Below are 22076 nucleotides of genomic sequence, written 5' to 3'. Positions count from 1 at the left end.
TTTCGTTTTTCTTGAATCAAACTAATCTGCATAGAATATGTTTAAATATAGCATATATGAAATATTTTTCTATAACAAAATAACATAACATTCATAACACAGCACACACAAAATGTTTAGTGAGCAAAGAGAAGTCAGTTTTTCTGCTTTATTTGAGTTTATTTGTAATAGCAGAACTGTTAAAAGTTGAGTCTAAACTAGGTGAAATGGATGGATTCTCCAACATTAAAAGCCATAATAAATAACTGTAATTTTCATGTTTTGTTTCCTAGTTAACATGAAATGTTTGTAAAGCTGTTCTGTCAGACAGTAACTCTTGTCCTGCATAGTTTTCCAAGGCACAAGCAGAAAGCAGTACACTGTGTCCATAATGTCTAATATTGGTAACAGAGAAGGAAGCGTGCATCTCCTTCGTCTCCGATGGTAAGTTCTGAACTCTTCGCTATACATGACGGACACATGGTAAGGCAAGGTCAGAGTTTACTAGGTAGCAAGAAGGAACAGACCATAGCCTTTTTTGAGATCCATCATCCTGGCCCTAACATGAACCTTTTTTTATCTGCAACTCAAATGGCAGAACTTTAATGTGTTCTCTCAATGCAACCTTAATTAAATTAAAAGATCCAAAGAAAACAAACAGACAAACAGAGATGAAACCCCAGCTTGAGAAAACAAAAACTTCCAGACCATCAAAAATGAGATGTTCTTCATGTGAAAAAAAAATGCAGTTCCACTGCATTTGTCAATAAAAATACCATACGGTAACCACCGAAACAGTTTCAGTACTTACAGATGAAGTTGTGCGAACAAAAATAGAACTCTGTATATATTTTTTGTCTCTAAATATTAGCAAAAGGCACCAGGCCTTATGTGAAATTCAGGTAGGCAGGCATGGAATAATTAAAAAGCAGAAAGTCCATCTTGTACAGGTTGAACAGCTTTTTCTGATAGGTCGAGCTGATATCCTTAAAGTGACTGGCGACCATGTCTGCTGTCGTGCGTGTACTTTTGGCCGAGCTGGGAAACGTGACCTCGCCATCTACACCAGCCAGTTTGAGAACGTAGCTGGAGTCCTGCTGCAGCGTCTCGTACTTGCCAAGAATGTTATAATGTATGAGGCAAGGGTGACATAGAGAGTGCACACGCTCCCAATGCTCGTTGAAAGGTTCTTCATATTGTGTGCCTGGGTCCACCAGATAGCGCACAAACTCAGAGAATGAGACATCATTTCCATGCTCCAGTGCCTCGGGGCTCGCCTCAGCACGATGCCGCTGGATTATTTTAGTGCCGTAACGCTTATGGAAAGCTGTGTTGTAGCTGAGCGTGAACTTGTTGCGGTACGCTGAGACAAGCCGCTCAAAAGGTTCACGCACAAACACAAACTTCAGGTAGGTTCGTAGACGCTGATTGATTTCAGAAATTGAGTACTCAGACAGAGTACGCAGGGTGCCTGGGATATGTGCTTCATTGGCAGGTATCTGAAGGGGCTCTTTTTGGGAATCACCTGTCAGGACCATCAGGACACGTTTCCAATTTGTGCAGGCAACTTTGGGAACGTAGCAGTAAAGCAAGCTATGGCGATCATCCACGATCAGGTGCTTGAGGTCCTCTGGGACCAGGACGCGACGTTTGTGAGTGTAAGAGTGGCACACATCCTCCAGGAGGTCACGGCGACTTTGATGCATTAGCTGAAGTGGAGACAACTCCGTCTGAAAGAGAGAGAGGAACAGATGATGTTTCCATAATCACATTTATAAAGATTTCTATCAATTCATTACATTTTAAAGCAATAACAAATCAAATCATAAACAGTATGTCCAAAACTATGTGGACACCTCACCATACAACGTCTATGTGGTACTTTCCTAAACTGCTGCCATAAAGTTGAAAGCACACAATTATATAGAATGTCTACAGAGTGAATAGGCCAAAACATGTTCCAGCTTTACAATGCCCATGTTCACAAAACAACCTGAGTTTCTTCACACGCAACAACCCCACTTAGCACTAGAACACAGACTGCACCTCAGGCCACCTCAACCAATCAGTGTCTGATCTCACTAAAGCTCTGGTAACTGAATCCCAACAGCCACATTAAAATGGGCAAAGGCTTCCCAGAAGAGTACAGATTATTATAACAGCAATAATAAGTCTAGAATAGGATGTTCAGACATCACATATGAGTTTGATGGTCAGTTGTCCTCGAACTACTGGGTATACAGTACATTATTCATTATTACTCTGTAACTACTGAACTCAGTACTACTGTACTGTAATTTTCAATATCACAAAAACAGCCTTTTTCCATCTTAGAAATATTGCCAAACTTAGGAGCATCTTATCCGTATCTGATGCAGAAAAGCTAGTTCATGCATTTATGACCTCCAGACTGGACTATTGTAATGCATTACTAGGTGGTTGTCCTGCATCCTCAATAAACAAGCTTCAGTAGGTCCGAAATGCAGCCGCCAGGGTTCTCACCAGATCCAGAAAATATGATCATATAACCCCAATATTATCGTCCCTGCACTGGCTACATGTTCAGTTTAGAATTAATTACAAAATAGTATTACTTACATACAAGGCTTTAAATGGTTTAGCTCCCACATACCTAACCAGTCTTCTGAAACGCTAGAATCTGCCACGCTCCTTAAGATCACAAAACTCTGGACTTCTTGTAATTTCCCAGAATATTAAAAACTACAAAAGGGTTTTTGTAGCGCCTACTGACTCATCCCTATGTTGAACTGGACTTCATGTTAATTTAAAGAATTTCTGTTATATTGTACTTTCAGCTGCATAACACACATGGTGTTATATCATCTCTATCTGTTATCACCCAAATGAGGATGGGTTCCCTGATTGAGTCTGGTTCCTCTCAAGGTTTCTTCCTATTGCCATCTCAGGGAGTTTTTCCTTGCCACTGTCGCCGTCACCCTTGGCTTGTTCATCAGAGACATTTCATTCATTCATTTCATTATTATCTAGACACAATTTTCTCACACATACACAATTATATATATATATATATATATATATATATATATATTTATTTATTTATTTTTTTTTTTAAATGAATTTCTTTTATTTTTGTGAAGCTGCCTTGAGGCAATGACCATTGTTAAAAGCACTATATAAATAAAATTGAATTGAATTGAATTAAATAACCGATTATTTGTTTGCAAATCATGCAGATTTAATAAATCATATGTAAACTTGTGATATGTTAAATCTTTATTGTAGCATTTTAAGTATTCTACATAAAAAAGCAACAGTAAATCCATATAGTCGTGCCATTAAGTGTTTAGAAGAAATGAAATTTCTTTGAAATTTAATTCTGAAGCAGCACAGAAGACAGGAGAGAAAGCCTTCTTTCTCTCAATGGTGTTGCAATATTAAACTCATGCGCTGAGTAATTTTCCATTTACCCACTGAGTCAGATGTGTTTTTCCTCATTACCAGATGCACACTGGGAGCACGTATTTACCTGCCTGTTCTAAGCAAAGACAGGAAAACTAACCCAAGGCTGTTATTTACTGTGCAGCTGTCTGGGTTGCAGTAAACTGAAAACATTTCACATTTAAAATGTGGTGACAGTCATAATTGTTAGGAAATGCCTAGGTTAGCAGCAATATTACCTTTTTCCCAGTTACAATTTCACCACAGGGCTTTTTATAGGAAACCAATCTATACACTTTACAGAATAACAGCACCTAAGTCAAAATTAAACAGTGTCTTTCATTATATGTGAGATGTGCTTCATTATTTGAATTGGTGGGTTTATATATCTTAAATTGGTGGGTTTAAAAGGTTTATGCTCACTTTCTTCTTCAGTCTTGCTCTTTTTTTCTTTGTGGCTATTTGGAGCCTACTGAATCCCAACACACCAATGCTGTTTCAGTGACCCTCGCACACATCCATGTGTCTGTTTTATTTTATTTTTTTTGCCTCTCAACAGCGTGTGCTATGATGTGAAAGAGCTGTTCATTCCCTACATAAAGGTGGAGGAAAAAAATGTGGCCACGTGGAAAAAGCATTTCCCTCACGCGCCGTCTGGCCTGAACACACAGATGAGCTTGCTGTTAAAAGACGTTTATTAAGGTTTAGTGTGAAACCTGAGAATGCAGCACAGCTCCCACTCAAATGAAGCAGCTTCAATAAAGAAAGAGGAGGGAACGGGCCATGCCAGCTTTGGCAATTGCAAATGACATGTAGATGATAATTATATTTTACTAATATATATATATATATATATTAGTATGTTAGTGTATATATTATATACACACGTGGTTTTGTCAGGTTTAGGCCAGTGTATTACAAAGGTAGCAGGCATGAAAAAACTTGCACATTAAAGCTTTTTAAAAAACGTTAAAATGTAATGTGAGTGTATCCTTAATGTATAAATATCATAAGCATGTAAAATAAGTGTCACTAAATGTCTCTGCTATACAGTACATTCCCATGTAATTATTATGTTCCTGTTACTTTCAAAATAATTTAATATACTCTATGTTGAACCTGTATTTGTAAAATATACATTAAACTTTGCAGACAGGGTTAAGGGCCTTGCTCAAGGGCTTACAATTGCAGTCTGGTGAAATCTGGGCTTGAACCACTGACCAGTAATCCAGAGCCGTAACCTGCTGGGCTCCTGATGCCCCAAAGTAGAGCAACAAGAACTTAACACAATATGCATGTTTTGTTCATCATCCCGTTGCATTTATCATGTTTAGTGATATCTGTTAGTTATAGGAAATTCGAATCGATTTCCTGATTTCCTTGAATGGCACATTTCTATTAATCAAACATAAAATTTGATGAATTACATTTTGACTACAGCATTGTAAATCTTCTGCATTTGCTGAATTCTATTCCTGTATCCTAGTATGTGTGTGTAAGCTGATTCATAGTGTGTACATATCATCTTTAAGGCATTTGTGCAATAATTTCCCAAGGCCTATTAATAAACTTTTTATCTGAACCATGTCCAAAACTAAAATTCTTTTAATTCTATTTATTTTTACTGTGTATCATAAACAAAGACATTTTTATTTTAAAACAGACGTAGCTGTCCCAGACATTAGAATCCTGAAATACCCATTCCAACTGTTAACACAAAAGTTTAATTTGAAGAAAAAGGTAAAACGTCAACTTTCGGTGGTCAACTTGGGAGGTCTGAAAGATGTCTTTACCGAGAACAACCATCTCATTCTATGCCAAAGTAAGATGTTGCTCTTAAAGCCTCTAAGAAAACATCAACAAATTTTTCATAATGTATCCCTAATCCATGTAGCTTAATCCTACTTGCACAAAAAATACCAAAAGAGGTATGTGCCATGTTTTTTGTTGAATACATTTTACCCAAAGGGTGTCTATTTACAGTACAAGGGCATTCAAGTCACGTCACTAGTAGAACAAATTATCAAGTGGAAAATTAATTCGAGTAACTGGTCACTGATGAAATTTCTTGTGAATAAGGTGTAAAACCAACTGACATTTACAGGAAATTTCAAGCACAGCACAGTTACTGTATGAAAGACTTAGTAAAACATTTGAATGTTTTAAACATTTAAAGAAAGCTGTACATGTGTAGTCATTGCCATGAAAATTCAGCTAGTGTCTCAGGAAAAAACAACCAAAGGCGTTCTGTTTTAGCAGGACAATGCAGATCCTCATACTGCCTACCGCACCACTTGCACATTACAGGAACTCAGCTGGTTACAATTTCACTTCCACATAAAATCCTGACCTTACTCCACATCCACAAACAACCCTGACCTTACACCAAGTCATTTCCACATGTTTGGGCCATTATTGGAGTTTTAGACGTGAAATAGGCAGCCCGATCATGGCTCTGGAATACTGAGAAAACTTTCTAACTTGATGGTATCCAAGCACTAGTGTAGAAATCAGTGTAGCTACTGAGAAATCAAGGTAGTTTTACTACCACAGTAGGTCTGTTACACTGTACAATCAAAAGTGCCAGTTTGACTTGAACATCCCTTGTACTTCTTGCATGATTGTGTAGTCAGCCTTGGTGTTTATAATGTTTGTGGATCTTGGAATCGGCACATTACTGCTTGGTTCTCTAGTCTCTATAATTAAATATTGTTGATAGAAGAATCAATGGTGTTTGGTTTCGCTCATTTTTTTATTGGATTGAATTAATAATATTATTAAATAAGAAACACTAAAAATGCACAAATACTACATGAAGTCTGGTTCATTGGAAATAATCATGAAAAAATATATGATTGATCCCTGATCCCGGACAGATCTCTCTTCATGTACTTTGTATTAGAAAAGCAAATACATTTTTCATCTGCCCAATTTAGATAGCAGAAGCTTTAACAGATGTGCTTTTATCCCTTCTGGATTTTAATTTAAATTTCTCTGTGGCAGACGATAAAGCGCCATGTCAGTCAGCTGTGTTGTGTGATTGATACTCACAGGGTCAGTAGTATAGAGAGCTTCGAGTGGACTCCTCACTGACTTTCTGGGTCCTCTGGCTTGCCCACTGTCCTGTGCTAATATCAAAGAAAGAAAGAAAAGCAAGACTTTATAAACAAATAGCTAAAGTAGACCAGAGAGCTGAAGAAATTAACGATCGGAATGGAAAGACGTACACAAAAATAAACCCATCCTCATTTAAAATTGCTCATCCGGAGACTGGCTTACAAATTATATAAACATTCTCTTAACAATAAGCAATTCTGTTTGTCCCTTAACATGCTACAATAACTAACACTGTCTGAACGTGTGCTTTGTATGTAAGAGGATACTATCCCTTAGACTGAACACAGATAATCAGTCACTCTCAGACTGTGTTAGTCTCAAAACCACGTCAACACACTCATACAGATGTGGCCATTAAGAATGCGTGTGTTTTCTACACTTAAACACACACACATATCCACGTCAGCACACATACACATGCATGCGAGAGGTATTAATTTGAAAAAGGTTAGTTACCTTGGTGCTGGAGAGAATGGAGTCATGGAAACAATGATACTGTACTAATTACGCTCTTTGGTCAATACACAAACTTTATTCACAAGCATGTGTTCAATACATTTCCTCTCCCTTTTTTCATTTGTGAACATCTGCAGCAGCCCATAAATATTTGTACCTTGAATTTAAAATGCCACAATTTTCCTATGCCCCATAATCCAATTAAATACAGGGGAAGCAGATGCTTTTAGATTTCAACTGTATTCTTCTACAGTAGCATGCCAACAAAAATTAACCAATTAATGTGTACAAGTTACAGTAATTGATCCAAATTCAATACTAGAATAATCACATGTACAAGATTCCCAAACAAGATCCCCAAACCAGTTTTAGCACAACCTACAGTGCCAAAAGAGTTTTCAGACACTATCAAGTTTTTCATTTTTTGTTTTGTTCCACACTCGTTGTTCAATGGATTCAAATTCTATACACAATACTCCACAATAAATTAATAAAAATGTTTTTGGTTGGCATTTACATAGGTGTTAATTCTTGCAAAGATGTGGACACCTAGCCATACTGAGCAAAGGCCTCGGACAGACAGGTAACTCAGAACCCAAGGATCACTGTAAAAGAGATCTAGAGTTCCCTTGTGGAGATTGCAAAGGCTTACAGAAGGACAACCATTACTGCAAAACTCTATTAATCCGGCCTCTATTGTAGAGCAGCCTGACAGAAGCCATGTCTCACTATAAGACACATGCCAGCTGGCCGGGAGTTTGCCAAAAAAAAAAAAAAAAGCACCTGAAGCACTTCTAGGCTACGAGAAGCAAAATTCTCTGGTGTGATCAATTTCCCATGCCATGAGTGGAGGAAAGCAGGCACTCTGTATCACCCTATTAAAACTAACTCTACAGTCAAACAAGATGGTGATGATGATGACAGCATCTTACTGTTTAGATTTTTTCTTTTTTCTTGCAAAAGACACTGAGGGACTAATCAGTAAAAACTCTGAGTAAAAACCTTCTCTGAAAAGCTCAGGATCTGATCCTGGGGTGATGGTTTACCTTGTAATCAGACAATGACCTGAAGTAGAACAACTCTGTAAAAGTCCTGGAACGGCCCATCCAGAGTCTGGACCTGAACCCACAGAGCATCTCTGGAGAGAATTGAAAATAGCTGTTCCCATCCAACCTTGTTATGCTCAAATGATTCTGCCAAAAAGAATGGCAGAAACTTCCAAAAGAAAGATATTCCAAGCTTATAGCATCATTTACAAGCAGATTTGCGCTGTCATTTGCTGCTAAAGGTCCTTTAACCAAATACTAAGTGGTGGGTCTGATTACTTATGTGAATGGGATGTTGAAGTCTTGGAGAAAAAAGGATTTGGATCCATTTTAAGTTGAGTGTGAAACAACAAAATGTAGAAAATTTTCCACCAGTACTGTAGGAGCAAAGCCTTACAAACTTAATACCATGCAAATAAAACTTCTTTATACCATTTTAGTTGTCAAGAATGATTTTCCCCTTGTGACAGATATCATGGTTAACCATATCAGTGCATTTGGGTAAGGAAGAGAAGGTTTTTATTTCTCAGTTTTAATGTGTCAACATCTGCAACAGCCCATAAATATTTCTATCTTTAATTTACAACCCCACAACTTTCCTACGCACCATAATCCAGCTTTAACAATGGGTTTATGGAAAGCAGATGGTTTAAACATTAAGGACTATCCTTTTTTTGAACTAAAATCCTGAAGCATATCAACATGAATTAACCAATTAATTGGTATGTCTTGACTGATCTAAAATAAATACTACAATAATCACACGCACAAGTTGTCTCATTTATGTTATTTACAAAATGTCTGCTACATGATTGACACTTCTTTGTAAACACATGCATGAAGTCATCTCTCTCACTCATGATGAGCTCGTGTTAACACATCTGGTGTTCCACACATACTGTAGTTGCACTTTAAATGCATTGTAAATGCGATGACTTCCAATCTAGCTATAAGAACGATTTCAAAGCATGGTTACAGGAAGACACTTAATATTAAGTATATATACTATAAATAAGTATAAAACATTTTTGAAGAGATTTTTCTAAATAGTATTCTTTTTCCCTGTATATGAAGACTTTTGGGAAATTAAAGGTCACCATGTTTACACGGCCTCATATACTGACCTCTGAGTAGGAACTCCATTGAGGCATTTTTTTGTTGTTGTTTTTCTAGTTGGAGGTTATGAATTCTGAGATTAAGATGAATTCAAATTAGCCCTCTACTGAACTAGCATGAGCATTTTTATGGAGACTACAAAGCACTTTTGTAAGTCGCTGAGAATAAGGGCATCTGCTTAATGCTGTAAATATTTCTGTAATTGTCAATATGAACCCAAGAATAATTGCAAAACCTTTAGATGTTCCATGCAAATATTTATAGTTACATGTGTGTATAGTACATACATACATACATACACCCTATGCATACACACATATTCAGTTGTACAAAAAGAATTGTATATGTAGCGATACTTTTTGTAAATGTATTTATTTAATACAAATGTCCAAACCCACCGATACGGATTTGAGCTACTGTACATGTGGGTTACACTTGCACTGGTTATTACAGTCGTGATTTGAGCTGTTAACCGGCTCACATGATTCACTGAAATTAATCTAAAAAACAAAGTAAACAAAATCTTTCATGTCTTACTGTATAAAATGTATAAGTCATTGAATTGCGATGCTTTTTCACTATTTGATGAATCTTGGCAAATAGGTAATCTTAGAATTGTTGTCCTGGAATATGCCTGTGCCATCAGAAAATAAAAATCCATTGATGTGATACCATTCAGGTCATCAGCTGAGCCTCGACCTGACCAAATGAAGCAACCCAAGATCATAACACTGCCTCCAGCGACATATACTGTGTACTATTCATAGAACAGTTCCTGTGTGTACATGTACTGTGCATGTACTGTATGCATAATGAGTGAATCACTTTAAATGCTGTTTCTTGTTGCCCTGGTCCTTGCTCTGGTTTAAGGTCAATCTGGACTTATTAGACCACATGACCTTTTACCATCCAAAATCCAATTTCTACGCTTCATAGCACATTACAGCTTTTTTTGTTCAATTAACTGTACTAGAACTGGTTTATGATCACACAGCTGTTAAGACCCAATCCTGAGAGTTCTCATCACAATTTGCTTATACTTTCACTATCAAACACAGCTGTGATTTTCACAGTTCAACTTTGCAAAGCATTTAAGATTTTTTTTTTTTTTTTTACTATATTTCTATATTTGACAGTTCAGCACTATCCTTCCACATTTTAGTAATGCATTGGACAGTTAATAACACCTGTAATTCCTGTAATTTCTGCAATCTCCTTAGTTGTTTTCTTTGCTTGACGCAGGACAATTATTTGACCTTCTAAATATTTTAACAAATAACACATCTTTTCAATGACCAGGGGATACATCTTCTGTCATGGCTGTTTTGGAAAAGAGAGGCTGTTATGGGTAAAAGAATCATTATCAGCTAAAACATATTAATGGCTGAAGTAATCAAGGCTTTTAAGTATTCACTGATTTAAATTAAAATAGTGCTTTTATTTATTTATTTATTTTTGGCTGGGCATATTTCATTGTGTTGAAAATTTCAAACTGCTCAGATCAAACCTACCAATATTTATAACGGGATTAGCTGTGGGAACTGTCTTTCTGTAAACTGTCTGTAAACTTACATTTAGGCATTTGGCAGACGCTCTTATCCAGAGCGACTTACATTTTTATCTCATTACACATCTGAGCAATTGAGGGTTAAGGGCCTTGCTCAAGGGCCCAACAGTGGCAACTTGGTGGTTGTGGGGTTTGAACCTGGGATCTTCCGAACCGTAATCCAATGCCTTAACCACTGAGCTACCCCTGGCCCCTTACTTAAACAGTGCAAAGCTGTGTTTAAGGTCAAATACAGTAACTGAGTAAAGCACAAGTCTATTAAGATCAAATTAAGAACTGAGAAAAGATAAAAGAGGAAAACAAGGTCTGTATTCATAGAAACGTCTAGGTGCTGACCTAATATTAGTGTTTCATTGTTCAGAGACTTCAATCATACAGACACCAGTGTGACCTGAACCTGAAACAATATGTATTCTGGGAAAGTTTAGCTTGACTGGCCACTTAGTATCAATTTTAACCAGCGACTTTTCAAAATGAAACACTGCCTACATTCCTCCCATACCAGCCTGTTTTTGAGCCTGTGCCAGGCACTGTACTGCTTGAAGGGAGTATTTCATGGAGCAGAGAGTAAATTGAAATTTGATGGATTGCAGGGTAAATGGATTCCTTTTCTGGCTTTGCTCTACCTCGACCCTGTATACACCCCTCTCATACTGAGCACACATACCATACTCATGAACTCAGCTGGAGGTCTCTGATGCGAAAATATTCAGCATCATCTTAGACAAACTTTGCTGTGCAAAAGTCAAATCTACAACAAAGTTTGACAAGCCTGAGAAAATCTTTCTTAAACCATGAATCTTTAGCATTAATGTAATCGTTAGTGGTATATTTATTTTGTAAGTTAATAATTTTTTCGTGAAAACTTAATGTTGCTGTCTTTTTTAGCTTGTGCTTTATCCCAACCTTAAAAAGACTTATAACAACTTTAGTTCTTCAGTCTGTCCAGCTTTCTCACCTTATTATCTATATATTTTGTTTACGCAGGTGAGATTTTAAAGCATTATCGCTAATGCTAATACCACTGGCAGCACTTCATGGATCACTAACCAGCTAACCCAAGTCCCTGCACAACATAGCTGCAGTGCATTCTGAAAATTCTGGATTTCTCATTAATGTGACATTGAACAGGGTTGGAAAATGGTAAAAATGGAGAAAGGAAGCTCTTTTCTTTTCGTGTTTATAAGCTAATAACAATGCTTCACTATTAAACACTATGTTTAACATGGCTGATTATTTTTCTCTTTTTAAATCCCATTGTAAGTTTACCACCCACACCCACATATTTATATTGTTAATATTCTCTCTAAAATGTAAAAAAGTAAATAAATATCAGTAAACCATAAAAGTATCTCAAGATTGATTGAGTCCGGTTTCGATTCCCAGCCAGGCTCGATTCCCGTTTCCAAATTGCCCATAGTGTGTAAGTGTGTGCATGTGTGTGTGCCCTGCAAGGGATTGGCACCCTGTCCAGGTTGTACCCTGCCTTATGCCCTGACCCCCTGCGACCCTGAATACAGGATATACAAGGTATAGAAGATGAGTGAGTGAGTAAGTCTGGTATACTGTAGTAGTAATGGTTATTGTTATAGTTATTGTACCTACAGGCACTGCTATTAAATAAGATTCCTCAGTTCAACACATTTACCAGACACATAAAAACTTTAGAGCATCTATTCTTTTAATAATATAAATGATAAGCCCTCTCAACTTGTATCTTTTTTGTAAATGAGTCAAAGTGCAACTTACGATTTTGCAGTAGTCATGCAAATCTATTACAAGGGCTATAACAAAGCAATGCAAAAATGTGCATTTGCAAAACTCTCGAATCCTCTTTGAAAATCCCCTTTGTCACAGTTGGTGGTCTCCCACTGTCTGCTTTTTTTTTCAATACTGGTTTCCTCTTCTTTAAACTTTTTTATCCATCTTTGCACATTGCTTTCGTCAATAGTGTCATGTCTGTTAACATTCTGTAGCACAGTATCAAATTCAAATTTTAATTTTATTTGTCACATACACAGTCATACACAGTACAAAATGTAGTGAAATGCTTACACGACCACCAGTGACCTTAAAAAGAGAATTAAAGCTTATAATAAGTAACAAATATGAATAAAAGAAATATGATAGAAAAATTTAATAAAAAATAAAAATAAAATTAAACTAGGAAAATAGAACTAAAAATAGAAATATGCTGTACGAAAATAGAAATATACTGTACAAATAAAAAATATACTGTACAAGAACATTTAAGAAAGTGTAAAATTTTTATATTTTTGGGAGAAAGATGGTATGCAAATACGCATAGAAAAAAAGTGACTTTGTGCAATGGTTATTAAAGTGTCTTTGTGCAGAATGTAAACGTAAACATGTAGTGTAGATGTGAAGGTATCATCAACTGCGACAAAGGGAATTTTCGAGGAGGATTCGAGAGTTAGGTTCAACAATGACACAAATGCCTCGCTTGTGATCAAGTAGTACTTTTGTATGGTGAAAAAGTTACTCCACCAACATGTGCAAATTGAATGACCAATGTTAGTTCATGAAATAGTTATGCCCACCTTTACATTGCATTCGGTGTAGCCCTCATAAATTTGCTAGGTTGATAAGCCAGTGAGATATACACCTATGCCACGGACACACGTTTGTGTGAGTGTGGGAACAAACAGATGGTTATAGCAAAGCAATACCTACCAAATTTATATGGACCTTCTGTAAACCACCTAGCCAATGTATTAAAGTCAAAAAGGTTCAAGGAGTATTAATAATGATCATGAAGAATTTCAGGCTTCCACAGTGATAATTCAACCTTATACTAACTTTTTTTTCATTTTTCTACTTTGAAAAATGTATTAATATACTTATCACTATATAAATCATTATACAGTTTATGTATGGTAAGTACTAAATAATTCAACATAATGAATGACTTTCTGGAAAATGGCTGAGTGTGAGAAACTGTGAAGTGGCCAAAAGTATGTCAAAGTTAGGAAAGTAGCTTAGGAGAAAAGTCTTTTCTTCCTCTCTCTCTGTCTCTCTGTAGGTATGCGTGTGTGCGCTTGTGTGTGTCCACGTTCCAGTGAGACTTGGCAAAGTAGGACTGCACTTGTCTGTGAACACTGAACCCACTCACCCTGTCCACGCCAATGAAGGCCTGAAACACACAACAAGTAAAGACTCTTGAGATGTCATTTAGAAATGATATTTACAGCTCCAAATAAACACACCACACCTACTTTAGCACCTGCAAATACAGTAACTTGTGGCAATAAAGGGATGCATGTGGTCAGCGAAAATCCTTATGTAGGCTGTGAGATTCAAACTAGGCTCAATGTTTTAAAGAGGCGAAATCTGTGCCAAGAAAACATTCCCTACACCATTACACCACCATCAGCGTGAGCTGTTGACAGTTTTTGAAAAGCTCAAACTAGCCCATCTGGTACCAACAACCATGCTACATTCAAAGTCACTGAGATCACATTTACTCCGCTCCTCCTTCACTATTTTGATGTTTGATATAAAAAAGAACCGAAGTTCTTGACCTCTATCTGCATGATCCTTTGCACATGATTGGCAGGTTGGATAACTGCACAGCTGTTCTTAATAGAGCGCCTGATGCATGTACTTCACATAAAAATGATCAGCTCTTAGCACAGTCTGAAAGAGCAGCCTCCGCCCAAAAGTGCACAGAGTCTGAACATCTGGAACGTGTTATGTTATTCTGTGAGGCAAACAATTAAAGAGCACAACATTGCACAAAGCATACTTATAAAGGACCTACAAGCTCATAATCATAGCCTCTGAATTTCTAATTAAAGACTCGGTTAGAATAAAGCCATGTTGCACTAGTGGTCAAAGTTTACAAGACAGTTACTGCACATGAGACAGAGAAAGGGTGAGAATTCATTACTGCTGCGTTCATGCTGCATGTTAAATTAGCAAAAAATCTTCATTGAACTCAGAGTAGCGCACTGGATTGTCACCTTGGGACATGATGTACCAGCAAATAGTGTGTATAACAGCATTGTGTAACATTTCTGGGCTTAGGGCGATGCAAAACAGGAGCAGGTCAGACGTGACAGAAATGAAAATGAGAAAATAAAAGCAAAAAGCTGAAACAAGTATGGGATTGGTTCAAGCAAAAATCAGCTTGACTTTGTATGAGTAGCAACAGAGGTAAAAGTGATGCCTCTAAGCTTGTTAATATGTATCTTTAAATCTATAATACATTATAAGTAAAGTCTCATGGGTTTTGTAAAAGCAGGTTGGTTTGGGTTACAGATATAATTTGCAAATACAAGCTCTTTATTGCTGCTTTGGCTTTTTTTATTTCATAGTATTCCAACCATAAAGTAATCCACGATATGTATGCCCTTACTGCAGAACATGGTCTACTGATAACCAGCTCAACATTTTAGAGTATCAGGCTGTCAGCTCCACTTCCCCTAAATCCATCACAGGCCTGTACACTGTTCAACACCATGCTTTTGACCTGTGGCACTTTCCTGGGATCAGATCATTTAACTCTTTGCTGCCAAACCCTCTGTGTCACCAGGGACCTTGACTGTGTGCATTGTGCAATTTTTTTCTCACACAAAGTGGAAGTTGTGTGTACCATGTTTTTCTAAACTTTTCCACAAGAAGATTTTATACATCAGTGTCAGCACTATATATAAATCCCCTGATCACACAGTATCCAGCACTGCGGCAGAGGAGCAAAAACACAAACCAGTGTTTTTGATGCTGAATAGCAGCAGTGTGTGCAGGAGAGAGAGAGAGAGAGAGAGAGAGAGAAAGAGCTAACTGCTGCAGCATTATGTCCCTTGAGAATTTCACTTTAGCTGAAACAACATTCCTCTACACATGTACATGGCACTTGATATGGCTGCATGTTTTAGTTGTTGTTAAAAAATTTTGCCCACCTTTTTCACACAGAGAGAATTCTAGATTCAGCTTCACTGTGGCCTCCCTCCACCAACATCCTGCCTCTTCCCCCACCTCTCTCTCTCTCTCTCTCTGTTTCTTCAGGGAGTTTGAGAAGGATAATGTGGGTCCCTGTGCTAGCTATGAAGGGCGTTCTTTATAGAGACCTTTAGGGAATGAAGGACCTCTGCAGACGTGTACAGCTAATAGAGGCCTGAGGGCTGCTCTATATCCAGTAAGGAATGCCAGGGATTTTTTATTTTTTTTGGATGTTAGTTTATTTTATAATGGCCATTCCAAACAAAGAAAAAAGTTGGTAAACCAAAAAGCATGTAACTCTTAACAGATTTTTACATTTTTTTAAATTTAGCTAAAGATATTACACACACCGATCAGCCAAGGAACACAATAATTCACTCTGTGTTCTGACACCTTTCTATAAGAACCAGCATTAGCCTTTCTAGCAATTTGAGGTATAGTAACTCTTCTAATGGTTCGGACTACATGGGCACTAGCCTTTACTCCGCATGTGCATCAGTGATCCTTGGCCGTCCATGAGTTTATTGTCAATTCACTGGTAGGTTTGGTAGGTCCTGACCACTGCAGACTGGAAACATCCCACAAGGTCTGCAGTTTTTGAGTTGCTGCCGTCTAGCCATCACAATTTGGCCCTTTTCAAAGTCACTCAAACCCTTATATTTTCCCATATTTTTACTTCTACATCAACATCATGGACAAGAGGCTTTACTTGCTGCCTTATATACCCTAATTTCTTCCACGTGTCATTGTAATGAGATATTGTAACTGTAGCTTCTGAGACAAGGTCCATATTGTGATGGCTAGATGACTGGGTCAAAGCGACTTATTTTTTTAAAAGTGCTGAACTGCACCTCTTGTGGGGCATTTCAGGTCTGCAGAGGTCAGGACCTACCAAAAGTGGCCCAATGAAGAAAAACTGGTGAACCGGCTACAGGGTCATGGGCTGGCCCAAACCAAGGTTTGATGCACATGGGGAGCAAAGGACTTGTGGTGTGTAGTCTGATTCAATAGAATGCTGGTTTCAATAAAAAGGCGTCAGAACACAAAGTGCACTACTGTTTTAGCAAAAAAGGTGAGACATACTTATTACATTAGTTGTCATAATGTTATGACTGATCGGTGTGTGTATATCACATATGTCACATATGAGACATTATGCAAAAAAAAAAAGCTTTTAGCAACACCTATTTACAACACTAAGGAACAGTTGAAAAAAACAGAAATACATCTATATTTCAAATCGTCTTCAGTGAACCAGAAGGTGCACAACGCGTTAGACAGCAAAGACTAATAATAACATCCCCCACCACAAAGTGCCCTAGTTCAGGGAAAGAAGGAGGATAAAAAGGCCAGTCATGCTCGAACAGAGTTCAGATCTGAAGCACTTAGAGTACTCCAAAGTGTTATATGTGTATAGTGCAGCATAGTGTATAGAAACTTATATTTCACAGGATGTATCATGCTCTTATGAAAGATAGAATGCAAATTTCAGGTGTGTTGGTCTATCTAGAATTCAATAGAGATAGGCAAAAAGTGAAGTCCTAATATAGTCAACTTTATCTAGTACTTCCTAGTACCAGTTGGTATGACTTTTAAACCCACATATTCTTTTAGTAGTTTCAGTATATTTTTATTCTATTGGCAAATACCTTTTGCTCATTTTTAAGAAAAAGAAATTAAGAACATTACCTGCTAACAGACAATATATCTTTTTTTATAGTTTATCCTGTAGTTATGACTATAAATATTTTTAATATAATACTAGGACATACTTGATAAATCTGACCTTGTTCAAGATTCTGTCACTTGCTAATATGTAAATATTTTTGCAGAGTAGAGGGAATACATTTCCAAGTTTCTCTTTGTTTACTAGTGATTAAGTTTCCACACTAAACACCTCCATGTGTCCTCCCTACAGTACCATTCATCTCTTCATCTAACGGTCTTTATTGAGAGGTCAGGCTATGTAGCACAAAGCAGACGTGTACAGAGTACTCTGGAATTACAGCTTCACGGACTCCCTTCATGTCACATAGTCAGCTTACGACCGTCCATGTGCATTTTCGGACAATATAACTTGGTTAGATGGCCATGGACAAAGCAGTGTTGTTGTATTGCGAATGTAATTACTGACATGCTGAAAAGTTTCTTTATTAACTGGGATAATAAGCGGCACAAGTTTTAGTCAGTCATCTACACAACTAGACAGTGAGTTCCATAATAGTGCAGTAGAGATGGAGGCCGAGAACTAGTTCTCATTTAAGCGAGTTCTGATGTTTGCACAAGCAGAAGGTTAAAAAGATGAGAAGGCTTTGTGTACCTTGGAGGTACTACATGTTAGCTTTAGCCCTCTCTGGAGAATAGATGTGATGGTAGATGTGATATAATCAGTTATTAAGAACACATTGTTGCTGTTGGATATCTGCTGTCTAACTAATTAAATTTGAAATGTAATATATAATGGAAATTATATTCTGCACATTTTCTTTGTCGTTTCGTCAAATTGAGGAAATCGTTATTGAAAATTATTTATATTTTAACCATTAGCTTTGAGCTTATATAGTTAATATTGTAAACAGTTAACTGTGGCCGCTGAATAGTAAGAGCCTATACATAAAACATAAGAAAAATACAATCGTTATTGTTTGATTTTGTTTGCTCCAAAAATTATGTAGTAATTATGTTAACAGTAATTTTTTCAGTTGTATATGAATCCATACACTTACTTATGGTCTATACAACTTTGTCCTGACTTAGGGCACGAGGCAGGGTACACCCTGGATGGGATGCCAATCAATCACAGGGCACGCTGGATGTCCGAGGCCACAGTGCCACCCGAATCCATACACCATAGATTCAATTAACTTATCTTTTAAATATATTTTTGTTTTAGTTAACCTTTCCATCTTGATGAAAAGTGTCTCTTCCAGAATGGCCATGCCCCATATGACATGATGGCTGTCTGAATGGTTTGAAGAGCATGGGAATTTTGTATACATTTAGCTTGATCTGCCTACGTAGTAATCAGCTGCTGTAGGTCAAATTAAATGGATCTGGTTGCCTAGATTGGCCAAGGGCTTTGGCCCGAGGTAACGCTGGCAGATCAGTTGGTGCTGGCTGCCTACGTGTGAGTTAACTGATTTGGTCACATAGATCTTTGGATCCTGTATGTTTTATTTCTCTTTTTAAATATTGTATTGCATAAATACATTGACCAAGAAAAATAGTTTGCATTTTAAATTTTTAGAATAGCATGTCTTTAATAACACTAATGACAATAAACATTTCATTGTGGCTATAGGATATCAGAGATAAAGACTGAGATAAAAACAGATTAGTAGAAAAAAGAAGCTAGTGCATACTGTACATAACAGTACAAAAAAAATCAGCAATAAATGAGAAACCATCCAGATGTTCACCATGACTTGCTTCAAACAGCATGAGGTTTTGGTAGCACAATACCATTATGTTGATCCATTGTTGTTTTGAATGAAATAATTAGTCTTGGTGCAGTGGTGACGGGAAAACACTCACAAAACTTTGGGATTTTAAAAGCAAGCAACACAAGTTGAAATCTTTGGCACCAGAATCAGGAGTTCACTGAAAGCGAAGGCGGATTGAGATCAGACTCAGCGGTGGCAAAATAAAATTAAATAAAAGCTAACTAATCTTTATTTCTAATAATTTAAAGGAGTTAAATCCAGCAACTATTACGAACAATTTGAAATAATTTTTAATCAGCAATAAGCATCTGAAAACCATTTGTCTTTACAGGCAGCTGGATCATAATGAGTCCACATGCACAGCCGTGATGCTGGCTAATTTGAAAATGTTTAGTCCTGTCTGAAAGCTCTCATTGTAAAAAGGCTGCAGAAGGGTGAGAGTTGAGAGACGGGAAAGGGAAAGCGTTGACAGAAGAGTTGAGAGAGGCCAACTTGAAATAAAGGAATTACAGTATATATCATGTATATTAATGTTGTATATACACACACACACACACACACACACACACACACACACACACACACACACACACACACACACACACACAAGCAAACAGCAGGCTTCAACCCCAGAAGTTTCCATGTTAGAATCTAGTGATGTGTTGTGTGTCTAGTCTAATAAATGCCCAATTAATGTTCAGTGCCACATAATCTTAGCCTATTTTAATTTATTTTTACTTAAGAATAATAAAAAAAACATATACAGAATGAAGGGTTTAGTTCAACAGACTAAAACATACTCTAATGCAAATTCAATATATTCAATTGTTCCAATACAGGTGACAGAGAAGAGAAATGTTCATGGAAGGGCCATCAATGGTAAAATATGGTCTTACCAGGCCCCCAGAACAGAACAGAACTGGCTCAGGGTTAGAACAGAATCAGAACAGAACTGAATAGATTTTGAACAAATTGGAATCTATATATAAAACATAACAGAATAAAAACTGAAAAGAATCTGAACAAAACGGAATTAATACAGCACAGAACAGAATCAGAACTGAATAGAATCTGAACAAAATGGAATCAATACAGAACAGAACAGAATCAGAACTGAATAGAATCTGAACAAATCAAAATCAATAGAGCACAGAACAGAACCAAATCAGAACTGAATAGAATCTGAATAAAACAGAATCGATACAGCATAGAACAGAATAGAATCAGAACTGAATAAAATCTGAACAAAATGGAATCAATGCAGCAGAGAACAGGACAGATTCAGAACTGTATAGAATCTAAACAAAACGGAATCCATACAGAACAGAACAGAATCTAAAGAAAACTAAATTGATACAGAGGAAAAGTAGAACAGAATAGAATCAGAACAAAACGGACCCCAATAAGGAACAGAACAGAACCAGAACTGAATAAAATCTGAACAAAACGGAATCAATACAGCAGAGAACAGAACAGAATCAGAACAGAACAGAATGGGATCCGAACCCCAAAAAAAATCTAATTGATACAGGACAGAATCAGAACTAATCAGTTGGCAGAAGCACTCACCTGGTTTCACGTGACTTTGAAAATAAAAGATGAGCATAATGAAGGAGCCCAGGCACACAGCCAGCACCATGCTGTTGATTTTGGGTTTTCTCATGTTGCGCTGGCTCTGGAGTTCTGCACTTCATAGATATAGACTGGGAGACGACTTCTGCTCTCTCTTTCTCAGCACACCGCAGAGCTCCGCGAGTCGCACAGCAAAGACACACAGATCTCCTGGAAAACCAACAGTCGCTTTTCACTCGGCCACTTCTTCATCACGGAGCGTGTTCGTGTGTGTGTGTGTGCGCGCGTGCGTGTCTCGAGCCGAAGTGGAGCAGAAGCTACTTGAATGTGAACGCGCTGAAGGCGGGAGAGCCGCTCCTCACTCAGGAGATGCCAAATAATCAGCTGTGCGCACTGAGGAGAGGGTTAGGGTTAGGGTGAAGAGTGGGAAGTGGCAAAAGTCTGACCTGGCAGGAAATTTACTACTTTTTAAGTCCGTCAGTGAGGAGATGTGACATGCAGGACTAAGATGTCAAGAGCACAGAAATCACTGGCGATAGTTAGCACATGTAGCTTAATACTCCGTTAAAGCTCCTTTAAATATTTCTTAGCCTAAAAAATATATAAATGCCACAAGGGTGATTTTTATTATTATTATTATTATTATTATTATTATATACCAGATATTATCCTACCAAATTGTTATTATACATTTTAATCACAAAGCAAATTAAATATTCATAAAAAGCAATAAACGCCTTAATCTTCCAAATATACTTTATTAATCTACAAACTCCATGGTGGGGTAGTGATTAGCACTGCCGCCTTCACCTCCAGGGTTCGGGCTCGATTCTCTTCGGGCTCTTTTTTTTTATAGTTAAACATCTATTTGTAAATCCTGTCAGATTAGCTTTACTAGCACTTCATTCTAAGACACAACCAGTTTTACTGACTAAAATGTAGTATTATTGATCCTGCTGATGTTTGTATCCCACTGATGTTAGAATGGGATAGTTGTTACAGATTTAGTGGTTAACACTGCCATCCACACCTCCAGGGTACGGGTTGGATTCACACCTCAGATTGCGCTAATCGACCATAGAGTGTGAATGCACAGGCGCATGTTGAACGGTCCTAAAATGGGAATAAATACAATGGCAATCACCACAGTCCATAGTTACATAGACTACAGAGGTTCGATGTGTGTGTTTAATGTGGATGGTATTTTCTAATTTGACGGTTGTGACTATTAATAAGATAATTCCACCCCAGTCAATATTTGAATTCAAGACTTGCCCATTCCTCAAACCTTTTAGAGGCATCTACATTTACAAGAAACACCTATGGTTAATAATAAGAGCTTTATTATTTGGTAACTAATCTACAACAAAATTGGCAGAAATTGCATCGAATCATGGA

At 37.3% G+C, this 22076-nt stretch overlaps 1 protein-coding gene across 2 annotated transcripts; it reads right to left on the bottom strand.

The window, feature by feature from the left end:
- Positions 1–113: 113 nt before the first annotated feature.
- On the bottom strand, positions 114–21086 carry LOC128526655 (carbohydrate sulfotransferase 11-like). 2 transcript variants are annotated; one of them, XM_053498739.1, is made up of 4 exons: positions 20676–21086; positions 13835–13855; positions 6451–6527; positions 114–1709 (listed from the first exon to the last, which is right to left on the bottom strand). In XM_053498739.1, exons 1-4 carry the CDS (start codon positions 20767–20769, stop codon positions 867–869), a joined length of 1035 nt encoding a protein of 344 aa, XP_053354714.1. In that variant the 5' UTR covers positions 20770–21086; the 3' UTR covers positions 114–866. The 2 variants fall into 2 exon arrangements, with proteins under 2 accessions (XP_053354714.1, XP_053354715.1); XM_053498740.1 differs by lacking the exon at positions 13835–13855 and having other exon boundaries at positions 117–1709; positions 20676–21084.
- Between the last annotated feature and the right edge of the window lie 990 nt (positions 21087–22076).

This window comes from Clarias gariepinus, chromosome 6 (genome assembly GCF_024256425.1).
Source record: "Clarias gariepinus isolate MV-2021 ecotype Netherlands chromosome 6, CGAR_prim_01v2, whole genome shotgun sequence".
NCBI lineage: Eukaryota > Metazoa > Chordata > Actinopteri > Siluriformes > Clariidae > Clarias > Clarias gariepinus.
The sequence above is the reverse complement of the archived record's forward strand: the minus strand, read 5'-3'. Positions and strand labels throughout refer to the sequence as shown.